At 43.3% G+C, this 18468-nt stretch overlaps 1 protein-coding gene across 2 annotated transcripts; it reads left to right on the top strand.

Moving 5' to 3' along the window:
• The first annotated feature begins 7547 nt into the window (after window positions 1–7547).
• On the top strand, window positions 7548–13032 carry Ccdc190 (coiled-coil domain containing 190). Of its 2 annotated transcripts, none has more exons than XM_059280146.1 (3): window positions 7548–7734; window positions 12034–12154; window positions 12477–13032. In XM_059280146.1, the coding sequence occupies exons 1-3, from the start codon at window positions 7548–7550 to the stop codon at window positions 13030–13032; spliced, it is 864 nt and encodes a 287-aa protein (XP_059136129.1). The 2 variants fall into 2 exon arrangements, with proteins under 2 accessions (XP_059136129.1, XP_059136128.1); XM_059280145.1 differs by having other exon boundaries at window positions 12031–12154.
• The last annotated feature ends 5436 nt before the right edge of the window (window positions 13033–18468 follow it).

Here is an 18468-nt window from a genome sequence, read left to right as displayed (position 1 = left end):
CTTTTTTTTTTCATTTATTTACAAGAATATTTATGGGAGTGCACATTTGCCTCACTTCACATATAACCTTTAGAAGTAGCATAGCTTCACCCTAATTGTAGTGCTAGAAACCTCATCCAACTACTAAGGGATCTGGATGCAGAGATCCATGACTAGGCCCCAGGTGGATCTCTGGGAGTCCAATTAGTGAGAATGAGGAGGGTTTATATGAGCGAGAATTGTTGAGACCAAGGTTGGATAAAGCTCAGAGACAAATAGCCAAACGAACAGAAACACATGAAATATGAACCAATGGCTGAGGGGTCATCAACTGGATCAGGCCCTCTGAGTGGGTGAGACAGTTGAATGGCCTGATCTGTTTGGGAGGCATCCAGGCAGTGGCACCGGGTCCTGTGCTCATTGCATGAGTCGGCTGTTTGAAACCTGGGGCCTATGCAGGGTTGCTTGGCTCGGCCTGGGAGGAGGGGACTGGACCTACCTGGACTGAGTCTACCAGGTTGATCTCAGTCTGTGGGGAAGTCTTTGCCCTGGAGAAGATGGGAATGGGGGGCAGGCTGGGGGGAAGGTGAGGGGGGCGGGAGGGGGGAGAACAAGGGAATCCGTGGCTGATATGTAGAACTGAATTGTATTGCAAAATAAAAATTTAAAAAAAAAAAAAGAAGAAGTAGCATAGCCTAAACATTTGGACAGCCACCTTATGTGTTAGTCCCGGGACTTAATTTTAGACTTTGCCTTTATAATAATGTTTGTGGTAAACAGTGTTTACTTAACTATAGTCTATTACATACTAAAGTGATGGACAATAATCTTAGCCATCTAATTGTGTATGTACATATTAGTCTGTGTGGCAGAAGTTTTGGTTGTCTCTTAATACAAACTACCCCCTTCTCTAAAGCAGTGAAACTCCAAATGTTTAAATAGCTGCATGGTTGTCCACAAAATAAAAACATACGTTGTCCAGACTCCCTTGAAGTGAGATGTGATCATGTGATACACTGTATACACATATCTTGGGCAGTTTCTGAAAAACTTGTATTTAAAAGGGGTGTGTGTGTGTGTGTGTGTGTGTGTGTGTGTGTGTGTGTGTTTAACCTTCAAATGTCCTGTACCCTCACTAATTCCCAGACTCCCAACTGATTTTGTAATTCCCGTTCCAGGTGAATTAATATTTTCCACTATGATTCCGGAAGTACATTTTTTTTTCTTACAGTTATTTCAACTCTCACTTTCCATATTTGGAGGAAGCAATATCAAAATAATCTGTATTACCTCAGTAACCATCACTTACCTGAAAAAAAAAAAAAAAAAAAACCTCACATGATCTCACTACTTCCATTTGAATTTACACTTGTGGCCATTTTTGTTTCACAGACTTGTCGCTTTGTCTTTTCAGTGCCAACTGGCAGCTGTGGAGTGTGCCGCAAAGCAATTGGTTATTTGTGTGGGTGGGTGACGACAGAAGCGTCTGAACTCAAACTTCCGTCTTGTATGCCGTCTTCCCCCACGTCAGACTCGTAGCTTCGCGAGGGTGTTTTGATTCTCTTTCCTCCAATAGTTTTCCTTGTGTTTAATCTTGTGAGTTGTCACCCGAGAAACAATAGTGTGAACCTTAGTTCATGAACGTAAAATGTTAATGACTCTCCTTAGGTTTTTTTTCAGAATGAAAACTGGAAAGCTTACCTGGTCTACCTTTTAAACCCTCCATGCTTTGTTGCTGTGTACTGGACAGTTTGTTTTCCCAGGCCCCAACTTCATTCATTCAGTCTTCATTTACATGTGTCCACACACATGTTGCTTTCCTTACCCATCATCCCTCTACACCCCAGCCTTACACCTGGAAACTTTCCTTTTCTGTCTCAAACGCATCCCCTGGAGAAGTTAATTTAGCAAAGACTTGATCCTTTGCTTTTTTCTAGTCTGAAACTATCTTTGCTACTCCATGCATAGACTTTTAGGTCAATACTTGGAGTTATGGTTTGTTTTGTTTTCAGAACATCGAAAATATTCTGTTTCCCAACCTACATTGTTGCTGTAACTTCTTTGAACATTAGTATTAGTCTCTCTCTGCCTGTTTTAACATTTTCAAATATAGGAAATTTAAAATATACTCAAAATTAGAATCACCTAGTATATGCATTTCTTCGTGCCCAGAATCTAGCTTCAACAATTATTAATATTTTACAACTTTAGTGTCATCCATTTCTGTACACATAGTCACATATACACTTGTTTTGGTACTTTTTAATGGCATATTTTAGAGTACATACAAAATGTTGTGTCGCTTAATGTGTATATCCAACTCTGAAGATTGTTTGGCACAACCACCACGCTGTGAGAACTTAGTGCATACCCTCACTTAGGCATTAGACTCTTGTCATCAATGTATTCATATTAGAAGGTGGAGCCTTCAAAGTTGGTTACATCATGATGCGGGTGACATCATGAATGAGATGGGTGCCCTTAGGAGAAAGGCCCCAGTGAACTCTGTCGTTCTTCTCACCGTATGGGGACACCCTACGGCTGTCTAAAAACAAGGGCTCTAAACCTGCTAACATCTTGAGTCTTAGGTTTCCAGGTAACCACAACACACACACACACACACACACACACACACACACACACACACACACGGGAAGGGGGTAGATAACACCTTTCGTCCATAAACTCTCCAGTTTACAGTATTGTGCCATAGCAGCTTGAACAGAGAAAGCCACGTGCCGTTATCACGCCAAGTACCGTTAACAAGAGGACGTTCATGTTTTTATATCCGTTTTCTGTTCACGTTCCACACTTGTTCCCTTTTCACTGTTGGTTTATGGGAATCTAGATCCAAACAAGTCCACATACTGCTTTGGTTGTTAGTATAAGCAGCTTCTATACCATTTTTTAAAGTTTTTAGTATCTAACTATTAATTCGTCAGGAAAGTCAGACAGTTTTCTTGAATGACCTGTGTATTCTCCTAGGCTTTCTCTTATTGTTTATTAATGTCTTCCTAAGTCTCTGCATGGCAGTCAGAACCCAAGGTTAGAATAAATTCAGGTTAAAGATGCTTATTCAAGGACATGTCTCAACCCTTCCCTTAGAGATGCTACAGTTAGTCGGAGGGTTCAAGGCTGTCAGCTGATCCCTCGCTATGAATCCTTTCCCCTAAGGTTTGGGCATGAACTGTTGCCTAGGTTTGTTACCTCCAGAAGGCTTCCCATGTAGGTGGTTTCTTCTGCATCTGTGAGCTACAGGTGCAAAAATCTTTCCCTCACCAACGCTTTAACTTGAAAATACAGTTCATGAGAGAAAACACAGAGGATACTTGATCCTCTCCATTTATTTATTTTATGAGCAGTGAACTGTTGTCTAAATGGTCTAAAAGTAGCCAGCCTGTGGTGGCTTTCATAATGATTCCCGAGTCTCTTGGATACTGGGGATTGAACCAAGGGTTTCCCATACATTAGGGAGGCACACTACCATTAAGCTATATCTCTTGTAATTATATTTTTTGGTTTTTAAATTTTTTATTTATTTGTTGGTGTTTGTGTGTGTGTAAGTGCACAGAGCCCACAGATTGTGTGTGGAGGTCCAGAGGACAACTTGCAGGAGTTGGCTCTCTCCTTCCACCACGTGAGTCCCAGGGATTGAGCCCATGTCTTCAGACTTGACAGGCACCTTTTACCTGCCGAGCTATCTCACTGCCCATCCACCATCACCCCCAGGTATATTTTAAAACTCAGTTTTATTGAAGTGTAGTCTACAGCCAGTGGAATTCGCCCATTTTTTAAGAGGTTGATAAATAAATGCATCCATGTAAACTCGACCATAAGCAAACACAGAACATTTCCTGTGCCCCTCCCCACAAACTCGTGCTCTTTAAAGTGAGCCCACATGCCCCATCTCACCCCCAAACAGCCATTCATCTGTTTTAACCACTTTAAGCTTACATTTGCTGGTACTTGCACGTTTGACATCACAAAGCATGGGGTCTTTTGAAAGGACAGCCTTCTCTTAGCACAATGCTTTGGGGATTAGCCTACATTGTTGCAAATATCAGTAGTTCTATTTCTTTCAGTGAGAAGTAATCTTAATGTATAATGCACCATGGTTTTGTTTTTTTTTTTTTTTTTGCATGACTCATGTATAAGCATTTAGACATTTCACTTTTGCATCAATAGGGCAGGATCAACCAAAGGCTGTACAGATATGCAGCTTGAATGCCCCCCAACTCTCTCTCTCCCCTACCCATGTGCATGTGTCTGTGTCTGTGTGACTGTGTGCATTCATTTTTCCTGCTCTGACACTCTCTCGGTCCTAGCCACCACCTCAGCCTGCTCAGCCTCCATTCTCTCCAGCTCAGAGCCAGCTGGGCTCTGGTTTGCTTGCTTTCCTCGTGTTATTTCTTATTTCACAGGAATCACCCAGGGATCACCTATTTCCCGATGTCTGAAAACACCTGGTTGGCCCTCTACTTACCGGAAGCAGCAACCCTTCCTGTGCAAACTGAAGCTCCCTGAATCTTTTATTAAGTTTTTTTTTTTTTTAAATAATCAACTTTACTAAGATGTCATTTATATACATTAAAATCCAGAGTTTAGTTTATACAATTTATATACATCAATATGCCAGAGTTTAGGCATATAGATTGTTGGCTTGGACAAATGTGTGCAACACATAATCACTACCTCTCTTTCCCCAGAATCTCCCTCTTCCCTCTTCGCAGTCAGTCTTCACCTACACTTCTCCATCCAGATCAGCCACTGAGCTGATCTATTGCTATGGATTAATTGTGCCTGTTATAATATTTCAAATATTTCACCTCTCCATCCAGGAAGCCACTGAGCTGATTTCTGTGCTATGGATTAATTGTGCCTCCTATAATATTTCAAATATTTGGAGGCAGCTTCCCCCTGGCTCCTTTTATCAGCATGGTGTCTTTGGGTGGGGATCCATTCATGGAATTCCTGTATCCCGTTTTCTTCATTACTAAGCAGTATCCTGTTATGTGAATGAATCACAGTTTGCGTCTCCATTCACTGACTCACTGGCCGTTCAGCTCGTTTCCAATTGAAGACTGCTATGAAGAAGCTGCCTTGAGCATGCCTATGCAAGTCTTTGGTGCACTTAACCTTTCTCTTGGTTAAATCTCTAGAAATGGAACTCCTAAGTCTTGTCTATGTGTTAAATTTTACAAGAAACTGCCACACTGGTTTCCAAGTGATTACATAGTTTATACTCAGATCATCAATCCATGGAAGTTTCAATTGACCCATATTCTCACCTGCACCTTGGTTTGCAAACCGATCTTTTCAGTTTAGGTTAGGCTAGTCGATGAGATGGGGTATGTCATCATGGGTTTTATACGGAATTCCCAACAACTAATTACATGGAGCGTATACACTCATTTTCTCATGTCCCTTTGCATCCTCCTTTAGATTGTCTGTCCTTGTCCTTTGTCTATTTTTGAACAGGGATGTTGGTGCCGTCATGTGCTGTTTGGGACTGTGCATACAGGCTCTTTGTAAGATAAATAGGCTGTCAGAGCATTCTCCAGAGCTCTAGCATACCTTTTCTCTTCTCTGGCAGTGGGCTTTGAAGAAAAAGAGGTTTAATATCATTTGATATAGTTTGCTAACTTTTTTCTTTTGCCTGTTTTTGTCTACTTCCAATTCTTTGCCTAACCTATGTTTACAAAAACATTTCGGGTTTTTTTTCCTTGTAGAAATTTTGTAATTTTAGCCTTTGAATTAAGACATAAAATCCCTCTTCTTAACTTTCTCATTTGGCCTAGCACAAGGATTGAGGTGGAACTCCTCAGCGTGGGTACCAATTCCTCCAGCACACTCTGTGGGAATTCAATGCGAGCCTTCCCCTCTCATGGGGACCAGGGGACCATGGTGCGCACGCAGCACACTACGGGCCCTTCATGCGGTTAGTTCTGCCAGCTTCTCCCCATGTGCACTTTCTCAAAATGACACACAAATTGTATGAGATGCCACAATGTCATCAGCTGGGGGTTGGGGAATGGAGGGCCAGTCTCCCCTTATGTGGCACCCTGCTTTCTGTGTAATTATCTGGGAGCCTTCCCCCTATTTGTTTAAATCCTGGAGATGAAGAACTTACAGCATGGGAAAGCTCTGAGAAGGCATCCTTCCCCACTTAAAGAGTGAACACCCGCCCTCCCCTCTCACCTCCTCGGTAATCTCTTTCTAATAGTTTGTTTGCCGGGTGGAGAGTGTGGTAACAGGGGCTGCTTAGCTACCTTTCATAAACTCTGAGGGGATTAGCGGGCCCCAGTGTTGGCAGCTGTCTTTAGACTGTGGAATATTACTGCCTCATATTTTCAGATGGGTCCCCAAGGAAATAACAGCAGTCCTACCCAGTATCTTCATCTATAATAAATAGTTCAACTCTGCTCTTTGCTGCAACTATCCAAACACAAGGACAAAAGTTGATTTAAAAATCTATCACTTCTTCTAAACGCTATGTCCAATACTTTGAAAATCTAAATAAACTTTGAAATGCACTAAACAGGACTAGAAGCCTGGAAATAGTCGTCATGGAGTGCAATAACATAGAATAAGCAAATTAAATGCCCTTCTGTGCAAAATGTCTACAGTCTTGACTGGGAAGGCAGGGTGTTTTCTTTTGGTTTCCAAGAAGCAGGAAAGAGGGTGGGAGATGGGAAGAATGGCTGGGGGGGGGGGGGAGGTAGGAGAGAGGAGGGGAGAGGTGGACCAGAAGAGAATGGTGACAAACAGTGAGGGACTCTTTGCTTTCATTCTTGGCTCCCATGGACACCACGAGGAGCACTTCAGGCCTCTCTGGGGAGGGCTGGAAGTTGGCAAGCTTCCTTCATTCTCACGTTAGAGATGTGGCCTTTTCAAGAGGGACTGGTACCCATGGCTCAGGGAGGCAGCATTCCTGACCCAGGGAGACAGGAAGAGCACAGGGCTCCCAGGAGTAGTCAGCATTCTGCCCGCAGCCCTCTCCCAAGGTCCCGCCTCCTCTTTGCCGGGGCTCATACGTTTAATGAAGAAACAAGTTTAGTAAAGCAGACTTAGCCTAGCGCAGGCCAAGAAACGGAGGTTTTCATGGTGAGAACCTGGGTTTACAGGTAAGCGCTACCTACGTTGTTCTTTGGTGATGCTTTAGTCTATACTTTACTCAAGCTGACTTAAAAATCGTCTCTTAAGTTGAGCTGCCTTGTGCCGACTGTATCCCCTTCTCTAATGTTAATCTTTTCCTGAGTTATTACCACCGAAGCCTTGACTGCTACCCTGCACACATTCTGTGCTGTAGCCCCGAGGGAAGGACTGGGAGAGACTCAAAGGACAGAAAAGGTGTGTCCCTTCCCGGGAGTGTTACCGGAGTAAAGGAGGTAGAGGTGTGGGTTTGGATGTTGTGACTTCATCCGACTAGGCAGTGTGGAGTTTACTAAAATTCATTTTCAAACTAATCGGTGACCACTCACCAGAGGCCAGCATCTTGGCCTTGCTCTTTTAGGTTGGTTGTAGTACCCGGAAGACTCTTGCTTCACTGTCTCCAAGCCATGAAGAGGATGGACCGGAACGTGGTGAGGGGACCACTGTATAAGCAGTTCGACTTGGAGCGAAAGAATGCCAGGCAAGCCGAAGCTAGACTCAGCCTCAGACTGCAAAGGCTGGAGGTCATCTGCCTCTATCACGTGAAATCGTTGGCCAGGGAGCAGAGACAGCTTCAGAAGGAACTGCAGCGGCTGCAGCAAGGTGAGCTAAGGGGCAATCTGCCCCCCCACCCCGCTTCCGGTCCTAAGGACACTCTGCCCCAGCTTCTGGTAGTAAGGAGCAGTCTACCCCAAAAGAGGAGGGCAGGGTGGGGTGCATAGCAGCCTCTACCAAACTGTGGGAAGCGAAGTGTTTGCCTCATGCCAGGGTCCTTCAGAGTCCTGGATGTCTAGCAGAACAAATGCCTCCATCTCCCTCTGGATTTAAGCAGGCCTAACCCTCTGGTCCTCTACAGTGTCCCCAAACTGCATAGCTCCTCCTGGTGCCTGGCCTCCAAACTTCCTGAGCTGACATTCCCCAGGCTTCCCTCATTGTCCTGTGTCATGTTTCCAGTTTGCTCCCCCTACCTTCCCCAACCCCATTGGATTCTTCACACCACAATGCTCTCTTCCCTCTATCAGAGCTGATTTGGTTTTCCTCTTCTATCCTGGCTGCCTTTCTCTTTGGGATCTAGCGGCCATTTATTGAACTGCTAAGGTATAAGCCACTTCCCCTTACCCTTTTATGAAAGGAAAGTTTAAAAGAAAGCCAGAAACCCTTTCTCTGGGATTTTGACCTCAGTTCCCTCTGATGAGGAATAGGGGTGATGATGTGAAATTATCCCAGCTTTCAGTGAGAATTCAGCACAGGCATTTGCTTGGGATTTGACAACTTGAATTACTCAGATCGGCAGTGCGAAGTCGTTTCAGAATGAACCCTCTCCTGCTGTCTTGCTGGAAACCGGTTCCGTTGTGTGGTTTGTAGAAACTGCCACTCCTTCCTTTATTCGTTAAACAACTAGGTTTCAATGTTCCTTCGAAATTATATGGAGTTGGTAAACTCAGCTTTCCAGGACATTACTCCTGACTTAAACCAGGAGCCAGAATTCAGGAGCATGTGTTGTGTTGTGTGATGGGATGTGGCCCGTTCAGGGGGGAAGCCAGATGGTACGCTTAAACACAGACCCTTCCTGGGCTGCACAGTTTCAGCAGGTGACACACGAACCAAAGCAGCCTCGAAACACTGGCCTGACAATTGTTTCAAGTTTTCAACTATTTCTAATTATAAAATAGTTTCCTTGAAACTTGAACAATGACCCTGTCTGAACTGAACTCTGTTTTCAAGTGCCCTGTCTACAGTCAGTGGTTAAGTCAACTTGGACTAAGAACATATCTGGAAAGGCGTCTTAGAACCCAGCTGGTTGGTTCTCAGTCCAATTCTCAGGACAGCTGAGAGGAGGTGTCCATGCTCCAGAGGGTCGCATGAAGGCAAGCCCCATACCGCAACCGCCCCTGCTGCATAGAGAGAGCCTGTCTCAGTCACCGGTGTGTGGAAAGCATCAGGGCCATGAGACAGACAGCTTCAGAGGTCAAGCTCTCCAGGTTCTGCATCTCACACTGAACAGTCGAGTCAGAGAAAGGAGGAGAGAGTGTGTATGCTCTTGGTGTTCTCTAGATGCTGTCTTCAGCAACAGTTTTCAATAATTTATTTGATGGAATTGTTAGCACTGCGATGCAACCACTTGCCCATTGGTGGGTTGCTTCCTGCGCACGTTGTCGGCCCTCATCTTAGAGAGTAGGAACAGTAAGTAGAAATTAGGCTCAGAATTCAGCTTTCTTTTCACCAATGCCAAGATGGGTTATTCCGGGTCATGTGCTTTTGTTTGCTTGATTGGATGGTGGTTTGGCTGGCTGGTTGGCTGTTTTGGTTTGGGGGGATTACTGCTGTTGTTGTTGCTTTGTTTTTTGTTTGTTTTGTTTTGTTTTGTTTTGAGGTAGAGTCTCACTACATAGCCCAAGTTGGCCTCAACCTCAGGATCTTCCTGCTCCGATCTCCTAGACTCAGGGATTACAAATCCGTGCCACCCACCTGGCTATGGGTCAGGCGACTCAGAGGCTTGGTTGGAAATGTGAACAAATAAGGCCTCTTCTCTTTTCGAGCTTATTTACACTGTCAGATAGCTGAGCTTTTATAAGGCTGATTTAAAAAAAAACTGTGCTGTTATAAAGTCCATCAAAATTTTTAAATGCTAAAAATGGAATTATTCACAAAGTAAGGAGGGGATACCGGAAGCCTCCTGCCCCTGTTAAAGGCTCTTATGAATATTTCTCCAAAAGAGGCGGTGTGTGAGCAGAACCTAGGAGAAGAGTGAAGTGATGTAGGAAGAGAGAGATTACGGAGAGATGTGTAGCAGAAGATCGTTGCCGGAAGAAAGGAAGAGTGTGTGCAAACGAATAAGAATGAGTGTGGTTTGCCGGAAACAGTTCCATGCTGCTGCAGCGCATGTGCAGTTACAGAACTCCCACTAGCCAGGTATTGTCTCCAGCCAGAGCTTTACAAGGGCAGATCCCACCCTGCAGGGTCTGGGTGCAGGGAGATTCCATATTCACATCTTAGAGAGATGACTCTGACTACAGTGCTTATGAGAAAACAGAGCTTAGGACGTGGCCAGAGTTGACCTGATAGAATTCCAAACGCAGGCCTTGATGTAAAACTTAAACTAGAGTGTTGTCAGGAGATGAAATTGGGGAGACCAGCTTTTCAAGACACATGGAAAGAAGCATCATCAGGGTTCCGTGACTAATTCCGCGTCCAAGCATGAAGGAAAGGAGAGCATATTGCCAGGCTCAGGGCAGGCCGTCGAATGTACAGGCTACATGGGATAAGTAGGTGGATACGGCACCACACCACTGTGGTGAGGAAAACGGGGGAAGGTGATACCACAGAGAAAAGATAGGCTCATTTCAGAACCTGTTCACCCTGCTGTCTCAACTGCAGAAGAGTGAGCCGCCTAGAGAAGTAGCTCAAATCCTTTAGTTTGTTGGAAATAGGTTTTAAAAAAAATGGAAAATGCCTCAAAATAGCCCCAAGAAAATAATAAAGCAAAGGACTCAAAGAAGTGATCAGATAAGTTTCATGTGATGTTCACACCCCTTGTACGGTCCTACACCCTTGTTCCCACTGCCTCATATATTCTAACCTCAATAGGGTGCTTGTGGGAGCGGAGTGCCCTGGGTTTGTTTGCTGGTGGTTAGATGTATGTTTGTTTGCTATTCTTGCTTGGGATTTCTGGTTTGGGTTTAGTGGGGTAGGAAGCAGCTGGCCTAGTACTAGGGATTGAATCCTTGTGCATGTTGAGCAAGCCTTCTACCAATAAACAGCACCCCTAGCATTAACCACTATAACTTTAAGTGATTCCCATCAAAGCACAAACCAACGCAAGATTTTCTATTCCAAATGACTCAGTCTTACATGCCTTGAAAACTAATAGGGTCAGTGTGTTCTCTTCAAGCTATGACTGCAAGAGACCGGAACATCAACTGGAAAAATGGAAAGTACACTTAATCATGGCCTCTGGCAGTTGCAAACCCTTGCCACGGGTAGAAGGAAGGCATACAACTGTAGTAAACAGACAAAATGTTCACACCCAGTGGTTTTCTTTTTTTAAACACTTGCGCTTGCCAAGTAAAACATTCAAACAAAGCCCACCAGGGCTGGGGCAGTTGCAACATCTGATCTTGGTGTCTAAATCCTCTCCGACATGTTCTAGGTAAACAGCAGTAACTGCAGGAAGCTTTGCTATTTTCATCCATCACATCAGAGGAGCGCAATGTGTGCCGGGAACCCACATCCGCGCTCTCTGAAAGCCCAGATCCCAGCTTTCACTTCCCTCTCCTACTATACTCATTTTCCAGGGCTGCACAGCAAAGTACCAAAACCCACCCAGCTCAAACCATAGACCTTCGTTGTCTCAACCTCGAAGTCAAAGTGTGAGTGTGAGCAGGGTTTCCTCGAGTCTGAGGCAGGATCAGGCTTTCTCTTTGGTGTGTAGACTACAGGTCCCTTTACCCCGTCCTCTCTGCGTGTCTACTCAAACTGCTGCTGTCATAAGGACACCATCACAATGATCGGGACCCACCATAATGGCCTTATTTTAATTTGATCGTATCTATAAAAAGCCTGTCTTCAAATAATGTCACAATCTCAAGAACTAAGAACTAGTACCCCAATAAATGAAACAACCAATTCAATCCACATTAACTCATTTTTTTAAGCTTCATTTTATTTGCGTGCACATGTGTTTGTGTGTATGTCTAAGTGAGTATATGAGCACATGTGTGTGCAAGTGCTGACAGAGACCAGAAGAGGGCATTAGATCCCTTGGAGCTGGAGTTCAAGGTGTTTTCAAGCTGTGGATGTGGATACTGGGGTCCAAACTCTCGGTCCCTTGGTTGAACATCGAGCATTCTTAACGAATGAGCTATCCTTCCAGCCCATCATTTGTTAATTACCTCATAGCAGATATCATCAAGAAAAGAGTCTCCTCTTATGTGGAGAATGGAATTCAGAAGAGACCAAGAGATGTTGTCACAGCCTTACCACAAACAGGACGGAGGCACCTAGTCCTGGAGCCTAAGATTAGGTAAGAAAAGGATTAAGTGCTTGGGTATGACACTGAATCCCACCTCCCAACCAATCTCTTTAAAACATTCCTCTCTATCTGAGGAAATGCTGCCTTCTCTTTCCTAAAGAGATACACTTCCGCCTCTCCTCACCCTTCACCCCTTCTCATCCACTTTACCACCTCAACTGGAAACACACACACACATACACACACACACACACACACACACACACACACACACACACACACGGTCTAATAAATGGAAAGACCTAAATAGGAGCCCCTTCCTTTCTCAAAGACATTTATTTCTTCCTTTTTATCTCCTCTACCCCCCCACCAGGGTACTGTCAACCAATATGACCCAAGAAGTTAAAACTAAGATTCAGGGGCCCTCTTTACATGACCCTGACTTCAAAGACACCCTGAGAAGCCAAGAGCAGCTGCAATCTCAATGTGACAGAACCAGCTTCTGTGAGGAAGAGAATTCACAAGCCCAGGAGGGAGCTTCTGCGAATCCACTTAAGGGCACGGACCCCAATAAGAAAGTCTCTGTCCCATGTCATGGCCAAGAGGTTTCCACCAAGACAGAAGACAGTCCTACGTCCAGGCCAGCTGGTGAGAAGGGGTCAGCATCTGCAGATGAGACCAGATCAAAAAATGCCGGTCTAAAGACACCTGGGGATGCTGGGGACCAAAACCCCCCAAGCTCTGTGGAATGTGCAGGAAGCTTCAAAGGCAATTGCACAAAGCCAACTTTCCTAGAATTGTTTGCAAAGGCCAAAAATGCCCACTATCTCCGGCACAGGGTGCCCCCTGAGTCTGAGAGGTTGCTTAGCATCGGGGAGATATTTGGACATGGAGACTCCTCACTACCCAGAGCAGGGAAAAGACTGTGAAAATGGTACCAACTTCCTTCCTCCCGGGCTGTGTAATGTAGCCTGACAATAAGATACCATAATCACTATGGAAATGTGACCCTGTCCAATAAGCAATGCACAGCAACAAACAGAAATCCATGACAACTGTCTTTTGAATTCTTAGGGCCTCCTCCCCTTTTATATGGTCTTTCTCATAATAAACTTTCTCATAATAGAGGCTACTATGAAAAGGAAGAGAGGGAAAATATTATGAAAATATTTTAAATTGAGAAACTGAACTTGTCTTGAAGGAGACCGTCTTGTTTGCCCAAAGGTCCGGCTCATAGAGGAGCTGCTTATAGCGCCTCCTGCTGGCCAAGTGGCATAGCTAGCCGCTTTATTTTCCTTTCTTTGGGGGTTCGCATGGGAACCCAGCTGAAATTATGTACTGTGACATGGTCTGCAAATAAAACCTGTTCTTGCCACAGTTCCGAACTCTTTTTGAAGCTCCCCCCTTTCTTCTCTTTTTTTCTTTCCTTCCTTCTCTCTCCTCCTTCCTTTTCCTCCTTTTCTTCCTTTTCAAGTAGTTCCAGCTGGATTTTTCTTTCCCCATTTTAACTTTAATACCAAACGTTTTTGGATCCTAGTGAAAGAAACTAACCTGTGTCCGTTCGCCTCCTCCCTAATCACGCTATCTTTAGACTTCCGGCACACTATCAAAGTTATACCCGATTCAGTGCATAACTAACCGCCTCACAGCAAAAGAATCATTTCCACTTAAAAATTACTATTTCAAGATAGTGTGGTGCCACAGGTTTATAACCCCAGTATCCCAGCATTTGGGAAGCAGAGGCAGGAGGATTTACAGAGGCCAGTGTGAGCCATATAGCGAGACTCTGTCAAGAAAATCTCTCTTAGAAAAACAAAGACCACTGTTTTAAGTAAGTAGGTCTGCATCACGTGGGTCCCCCTGTAAATGAATTGAGTAAACTTTGCTTCCCACCCAGATGGTCTGTAGCTGAAGAATTTCTCTCCAGCTCCCGCCACCAAGTCCCGCCAGTCCCAGAGCCCACTTATAAAATAAACATACAGACTCTTACATTATTTAAACTGCTTGGCCATTAGCTCAGGCTTGTCATTGTCTAGCTCTTACTCTTATATTTAGCCCATTTTTATTAAACTTTACTTTGCCACGTGGCTCATGGCTTACCGGTACTTTACATCTTCCTTGTCCTGGCGGCAGCTCCAGGCAGTCTCTCCCTTCCCTTCCTGTTCCCTCAACTCTCTTCTCTTTTAGTCCCGCCTATATTTCCTGTCTGGCTATTGGCCAATCAGAGTTTATTTACATATAGCAATATCCACAGCACTTCCCCTTTTCTTCTTTTTTTTTTTTAAAGGAAGGTTTTAACTTTAACATAGTAAAATTACATATAACAAAACAATTATCAAGCAAGAATTACAGTTACAATATTAAAGAAGAGATCCTATCTATCTTATATTTGTGAGTTTAAGGTTTCATATCTAACTTATCTTTTATTATAACTAAGAAAAATTGTAAGTATCTAGTCTTTAACCACATCAAAGACCTCAGAAGGATATAATACTGCCTGAGAAATGGGAGAAGGACGCAAGCAACTTTTGGGAGTCTTGTAGGGTAGACAGAGACAGCTGAGCCTGGACAGTCATCCAAAGTTCTCTTGTAAAGTTGGGGCATCTGTCTTCAGCCCACAGGCCTAAAGTCTCTTATTCACTTTTCTCTGTGTCCTGTAGAATGTCTGGCAGTTTCCTCTGCAAAGCAGGAACCTAAAGGACCATTTTGTCAAGCAAAGTTCAGTGGTCACCTTTCTATGGGTCCTGCCTGTCCAGTTGATCAAGCAGTCCAGGCAAGAACAGTTTCTTGCCCAAATGGCTATTTTTGTCAAGGTGAAGATAAACTCCATATGAAGTGTCTTTGATGCCCATACTCCTCTCTGAAGTAAATCGGTGCTGTCAGGAGCAGACATGTCTCACTGTCCAGAAAGTTTAAATTTTTAAAACATTTTAAATGCCATATTCTGTAGGTCTTTGAAGTGTTTGAAGACTACCTATCTATCTGAAATACATCTATGTATACCTAGAAGACTTAACTAACATGGCTATAGATATGATTATCATAGATGACTATTAATCTATTTTTTAATTATCCATTACAATTTTAAATGAGTTACATAAACATAATACCTCAAACAAGAATAGAAATATATATACAGTATAACAAAATTAAGTTTAAATTTGTATCAATAAACTAAAATCTATAGCAATGTAAAACATTTTAAACAAGTTGTTACTCTTTAAAGGTAGGTTCATTAATCTACCCTTTCATCCTATCATATCTAAACTATCCCCTTTTTTTTCTTTAGAAAGAGATTGTATTTATAATCAACCTGCTTTAAATAAAAATATTGGTTTTTCTCTGTCCCACACCAGAGGGCTCTTCTGATTTGGGACACAAGAATCTCTTAACCATTTTTTTTAAGCAATATGTCTGGGTTTAGAGGGGGAGTGAGCCAATTCCATCTCTAAAGCCAGCTTGGTATATTTGGGAATTTGGGCGTAGCTTTTCTTACTACTTCCTGCTGGAGGGGGGCGCTGTATCTTATGGGGACACAAAGAAAATTTTAGGATTGTGGAGTAGTTCATGAGGGTGTATCATCTGAGCCAGTTGCCTGAAACCATTTTGGATGTTGGATCATCTGGGCCATGGTGTCATTGGAGACCTTTTAGGCGGTCTTGGCTGGTCAAACCTGATGTATCTTGTCCCTCAATTCTCTTCTCTGTTAGTCCCGCCTATACTTCCTGTCTGGCTATTGGCCAATCAGAGTTTATTTACATATAACAATATCCACAACAATGGTCCAAATTTCACACTTAAAACAAATGGTGTCATACGTCATCAGAAAACAGCAGCTCACTGTTAATACACTTTAATCCTGTTGCTCACCGAATACATACCAAGTAAAATTGTCACTTCCATCATCTAACTATTATTTATAATGACTTCATCAGAAAAACTAGTTTGTAGTTAGAAATACAAGACCAGGTAGCAACTGTTGAATTCAATTTTTCAACCCTATAGCAAATTTGGACACCAAAAGAATAAATTCAGGACCTATATATTTATTTTGGACCTATTTATTTACTCTGAATTAAAAATTTTTGAGACAAAGGTTCAACTATGCTGTCCTGGGTTGGCCCTGGACACCCAGGTTCAGTGATCCCCCTGCCTCAGTCTCCTGAGGAGCTGGGATTTCAGGCTTTTATCCCCAGAACCTATTTACAATTAGGCAAACATATTTGTTGTATTCTAGCTTGAGGCTATCTTGAAGAAACAAAACTATTTATATCAAAAATGACAAAGGACCCAATCTTCTAATACTAAAGCTCCTAGGGATTAAATTAATTTTAATTTAATGACAAAGTGTGAATTAATTGCATTTAGTTTAATAACACAATTTAATTCCCATTTGAGATGCCTGGTATTTAAATCCACAACTCATAAGAGCTCCCAGTTTCCAGCATCTCCCGCCGTCTCGAACTTTCCACACAGCATACCAATTCCAATTGCTCCTCAGAACTCCAAAAACAGTCTCTTTCTAGTCCTCGTTTTACAGATGAACAGAGCAGAGCAGAATGTGTTCTCTGTCACACTCTCTCCATCTACCTTGCTACCAACTAGTTGAAGACGAAAGCTTGGCTCAGTCTTGCAAAATTCAGTTGTTTTAGCTCAGCCTTTGGTCTTCAATGACAAGGCAATAGTTTACAGTGGAAATAACGCACGAAATCTCCTTTCAGTGTGTTCTCTAATGGAGAAGGCAGGTCATGGACAAAACTGGATGGTTCACAAATTATTTACACTGGTCATGAAGATGGGGACTCCCAGTACAGAGAACCTCCTTTACAAAGTGCCCAAGTATTGAGGAGAGATGATGTGTCTCCACTCTCTGATGAAAAAAGCCTTCTCCTTCACTGTAGTGCCCAAATACCTTCTATGTAGAGGGCATCTATTCACCATATTGCCCAAATGCCTTCTATATAGAGGGCATCTATTCACCATATTGCCCAAATGCCTTCTACGCGGAGGACATCTATTTACCATATTGCCCAAATGCCTTCTACGCGGAGGACATCTATTTACCATATTGCCCAAATGCCTTCTATGTGGAGGGCATCCGCTTTCTGCCTGGAAGCAGAGGCATCCAGACACTCACAGAGGTGATGACTAGGCCTCTCTCCTCAACCTACTCTAAGCTGTAACACAGGCTTCCACCAGGAAGACTCAAAGTTGACCAAGAACAACAAAAAGCAGCACCTAAGGAAATGGGTAAGGAGGTCGCTGTGCAAGTATGAAGACATGAATGCAGATCCTTGTCATCTACATAAAAGCCAGGTGTGGCCAAACATACCTGTAATCCCAGCACTGGGGGGAGGCGGGGCAGAGACAGCTAGATCCCAAGGGCTCGTGGGCCATCTGGTCTGCCAGAAATGGCAAGGTTCAGTGGGAGACCCTGTCTTGAAAAGTACAATGGAGAAGCAATCGAGGAAGACCCTGGACATCCACTTCCGGTTTCCGCCCCCTCCAGCTTGAGTGAACACATCTGCACACAGGTGGCCCCTAGTGCATGAATACATACAAAAATAGCATTTATAGTGAAAGTGCAAGGAAGCAGCAGGCCAATCGTAAGTGAAACTGATAACAGCTACTGTAGGAGAAAAGTGGTACCCACTCTGTCTCCCCCTCACCAAGCTGAGACTGTTCAGTTTTGAGGTAGAGAGGCAGATGCTGAGTCACATTTACTGTCAAGATTACTAGCAAGAGTTATTACAGTTCAAGGTTGAAGTCAGCCAGGTCTATGTGAGATCTGTCCAAAGAAAGTTCCTTGCCCAAAACTTAAAAAGAAAAAAATGTATTTGTTACATAACCCTCATCTCAGTTGTGACTTGGAGTATGGATCACTTGAGATGGCCAGGAAAAACTGTCTTACCTGACTGGACATGACTCGAAACAGGACCCTACATTTCCCCATCTTCCCACCACTACTACGAACAGGTTGCTACTACAAACAGGTTGCTGCTAAGTGTCCTGATAATAACCATCAATCAATTAGAGTACATTAACTTTAATGTAATTAGTCACATTATTTTGAATGGCTTGAGTTTAATTCTAAAAAATTGTTCCGTGGAATTGAGCAACAGGGAAATCTAATCAGACTCTACATAACACATATATATCCATTTGACCCACCCTGACATATCACTGTCATTGTCCTGTTCACTGAAGAGAGAAACTCTCTATTCAAAATTTAATATGTGATAAAGAGAAAATATGGGTAAGCCAGGTATAAAGCTAGTCCATCGTACAATCGGCAATGGGAAACTTTATGTATATTCTTGCCAAGGACTCTTCCAAAGGGAAACTTTATGTATATTCTTGCCGAG

This window comes from Peromyscus eremicus, chromosome 15, assembly GCF_949786415.1.
Source record: "Peromyscus eremicus chromosome 15, PerEre_H2_v1, whole genome shotgun sequence".
NCBI classification, from domain to species: domain Eukaryota; kingdom Metazoa; phylum Chordata; class Mammalia; order Rodentia; family Cricetidae; genus Peromyscus; species Peromyscus eremicus.
This window is presented reverse-complemented; position numbering and strand designations above follow the sequence as displayed.

Bases quoted from the DNA above. Each gene is read 5' to 3' on its own strand.
- Ccdc190 (XM_059280145.1), top strand. From the start codon at position 7,548: ATGGACCGGAACGTGGTGAGGGGACCACTGTATAAGCAGTTCGACTTG. The intron at 7,735-12,030 runs GTGAGCTAAGGG...ATTACCTCATAG, and splicing joins ACTGCAGCGGCTGCAGCAAG to CAGATATCATCAAGAAAAGA. The intron at 12,155-12,476 runs GTAAGAAAAGGA...CCCCCCCACCAG, and splicing joins GTCCTGGAGCCTAAGATTAG to GGTACTGTCAACCAATATGA.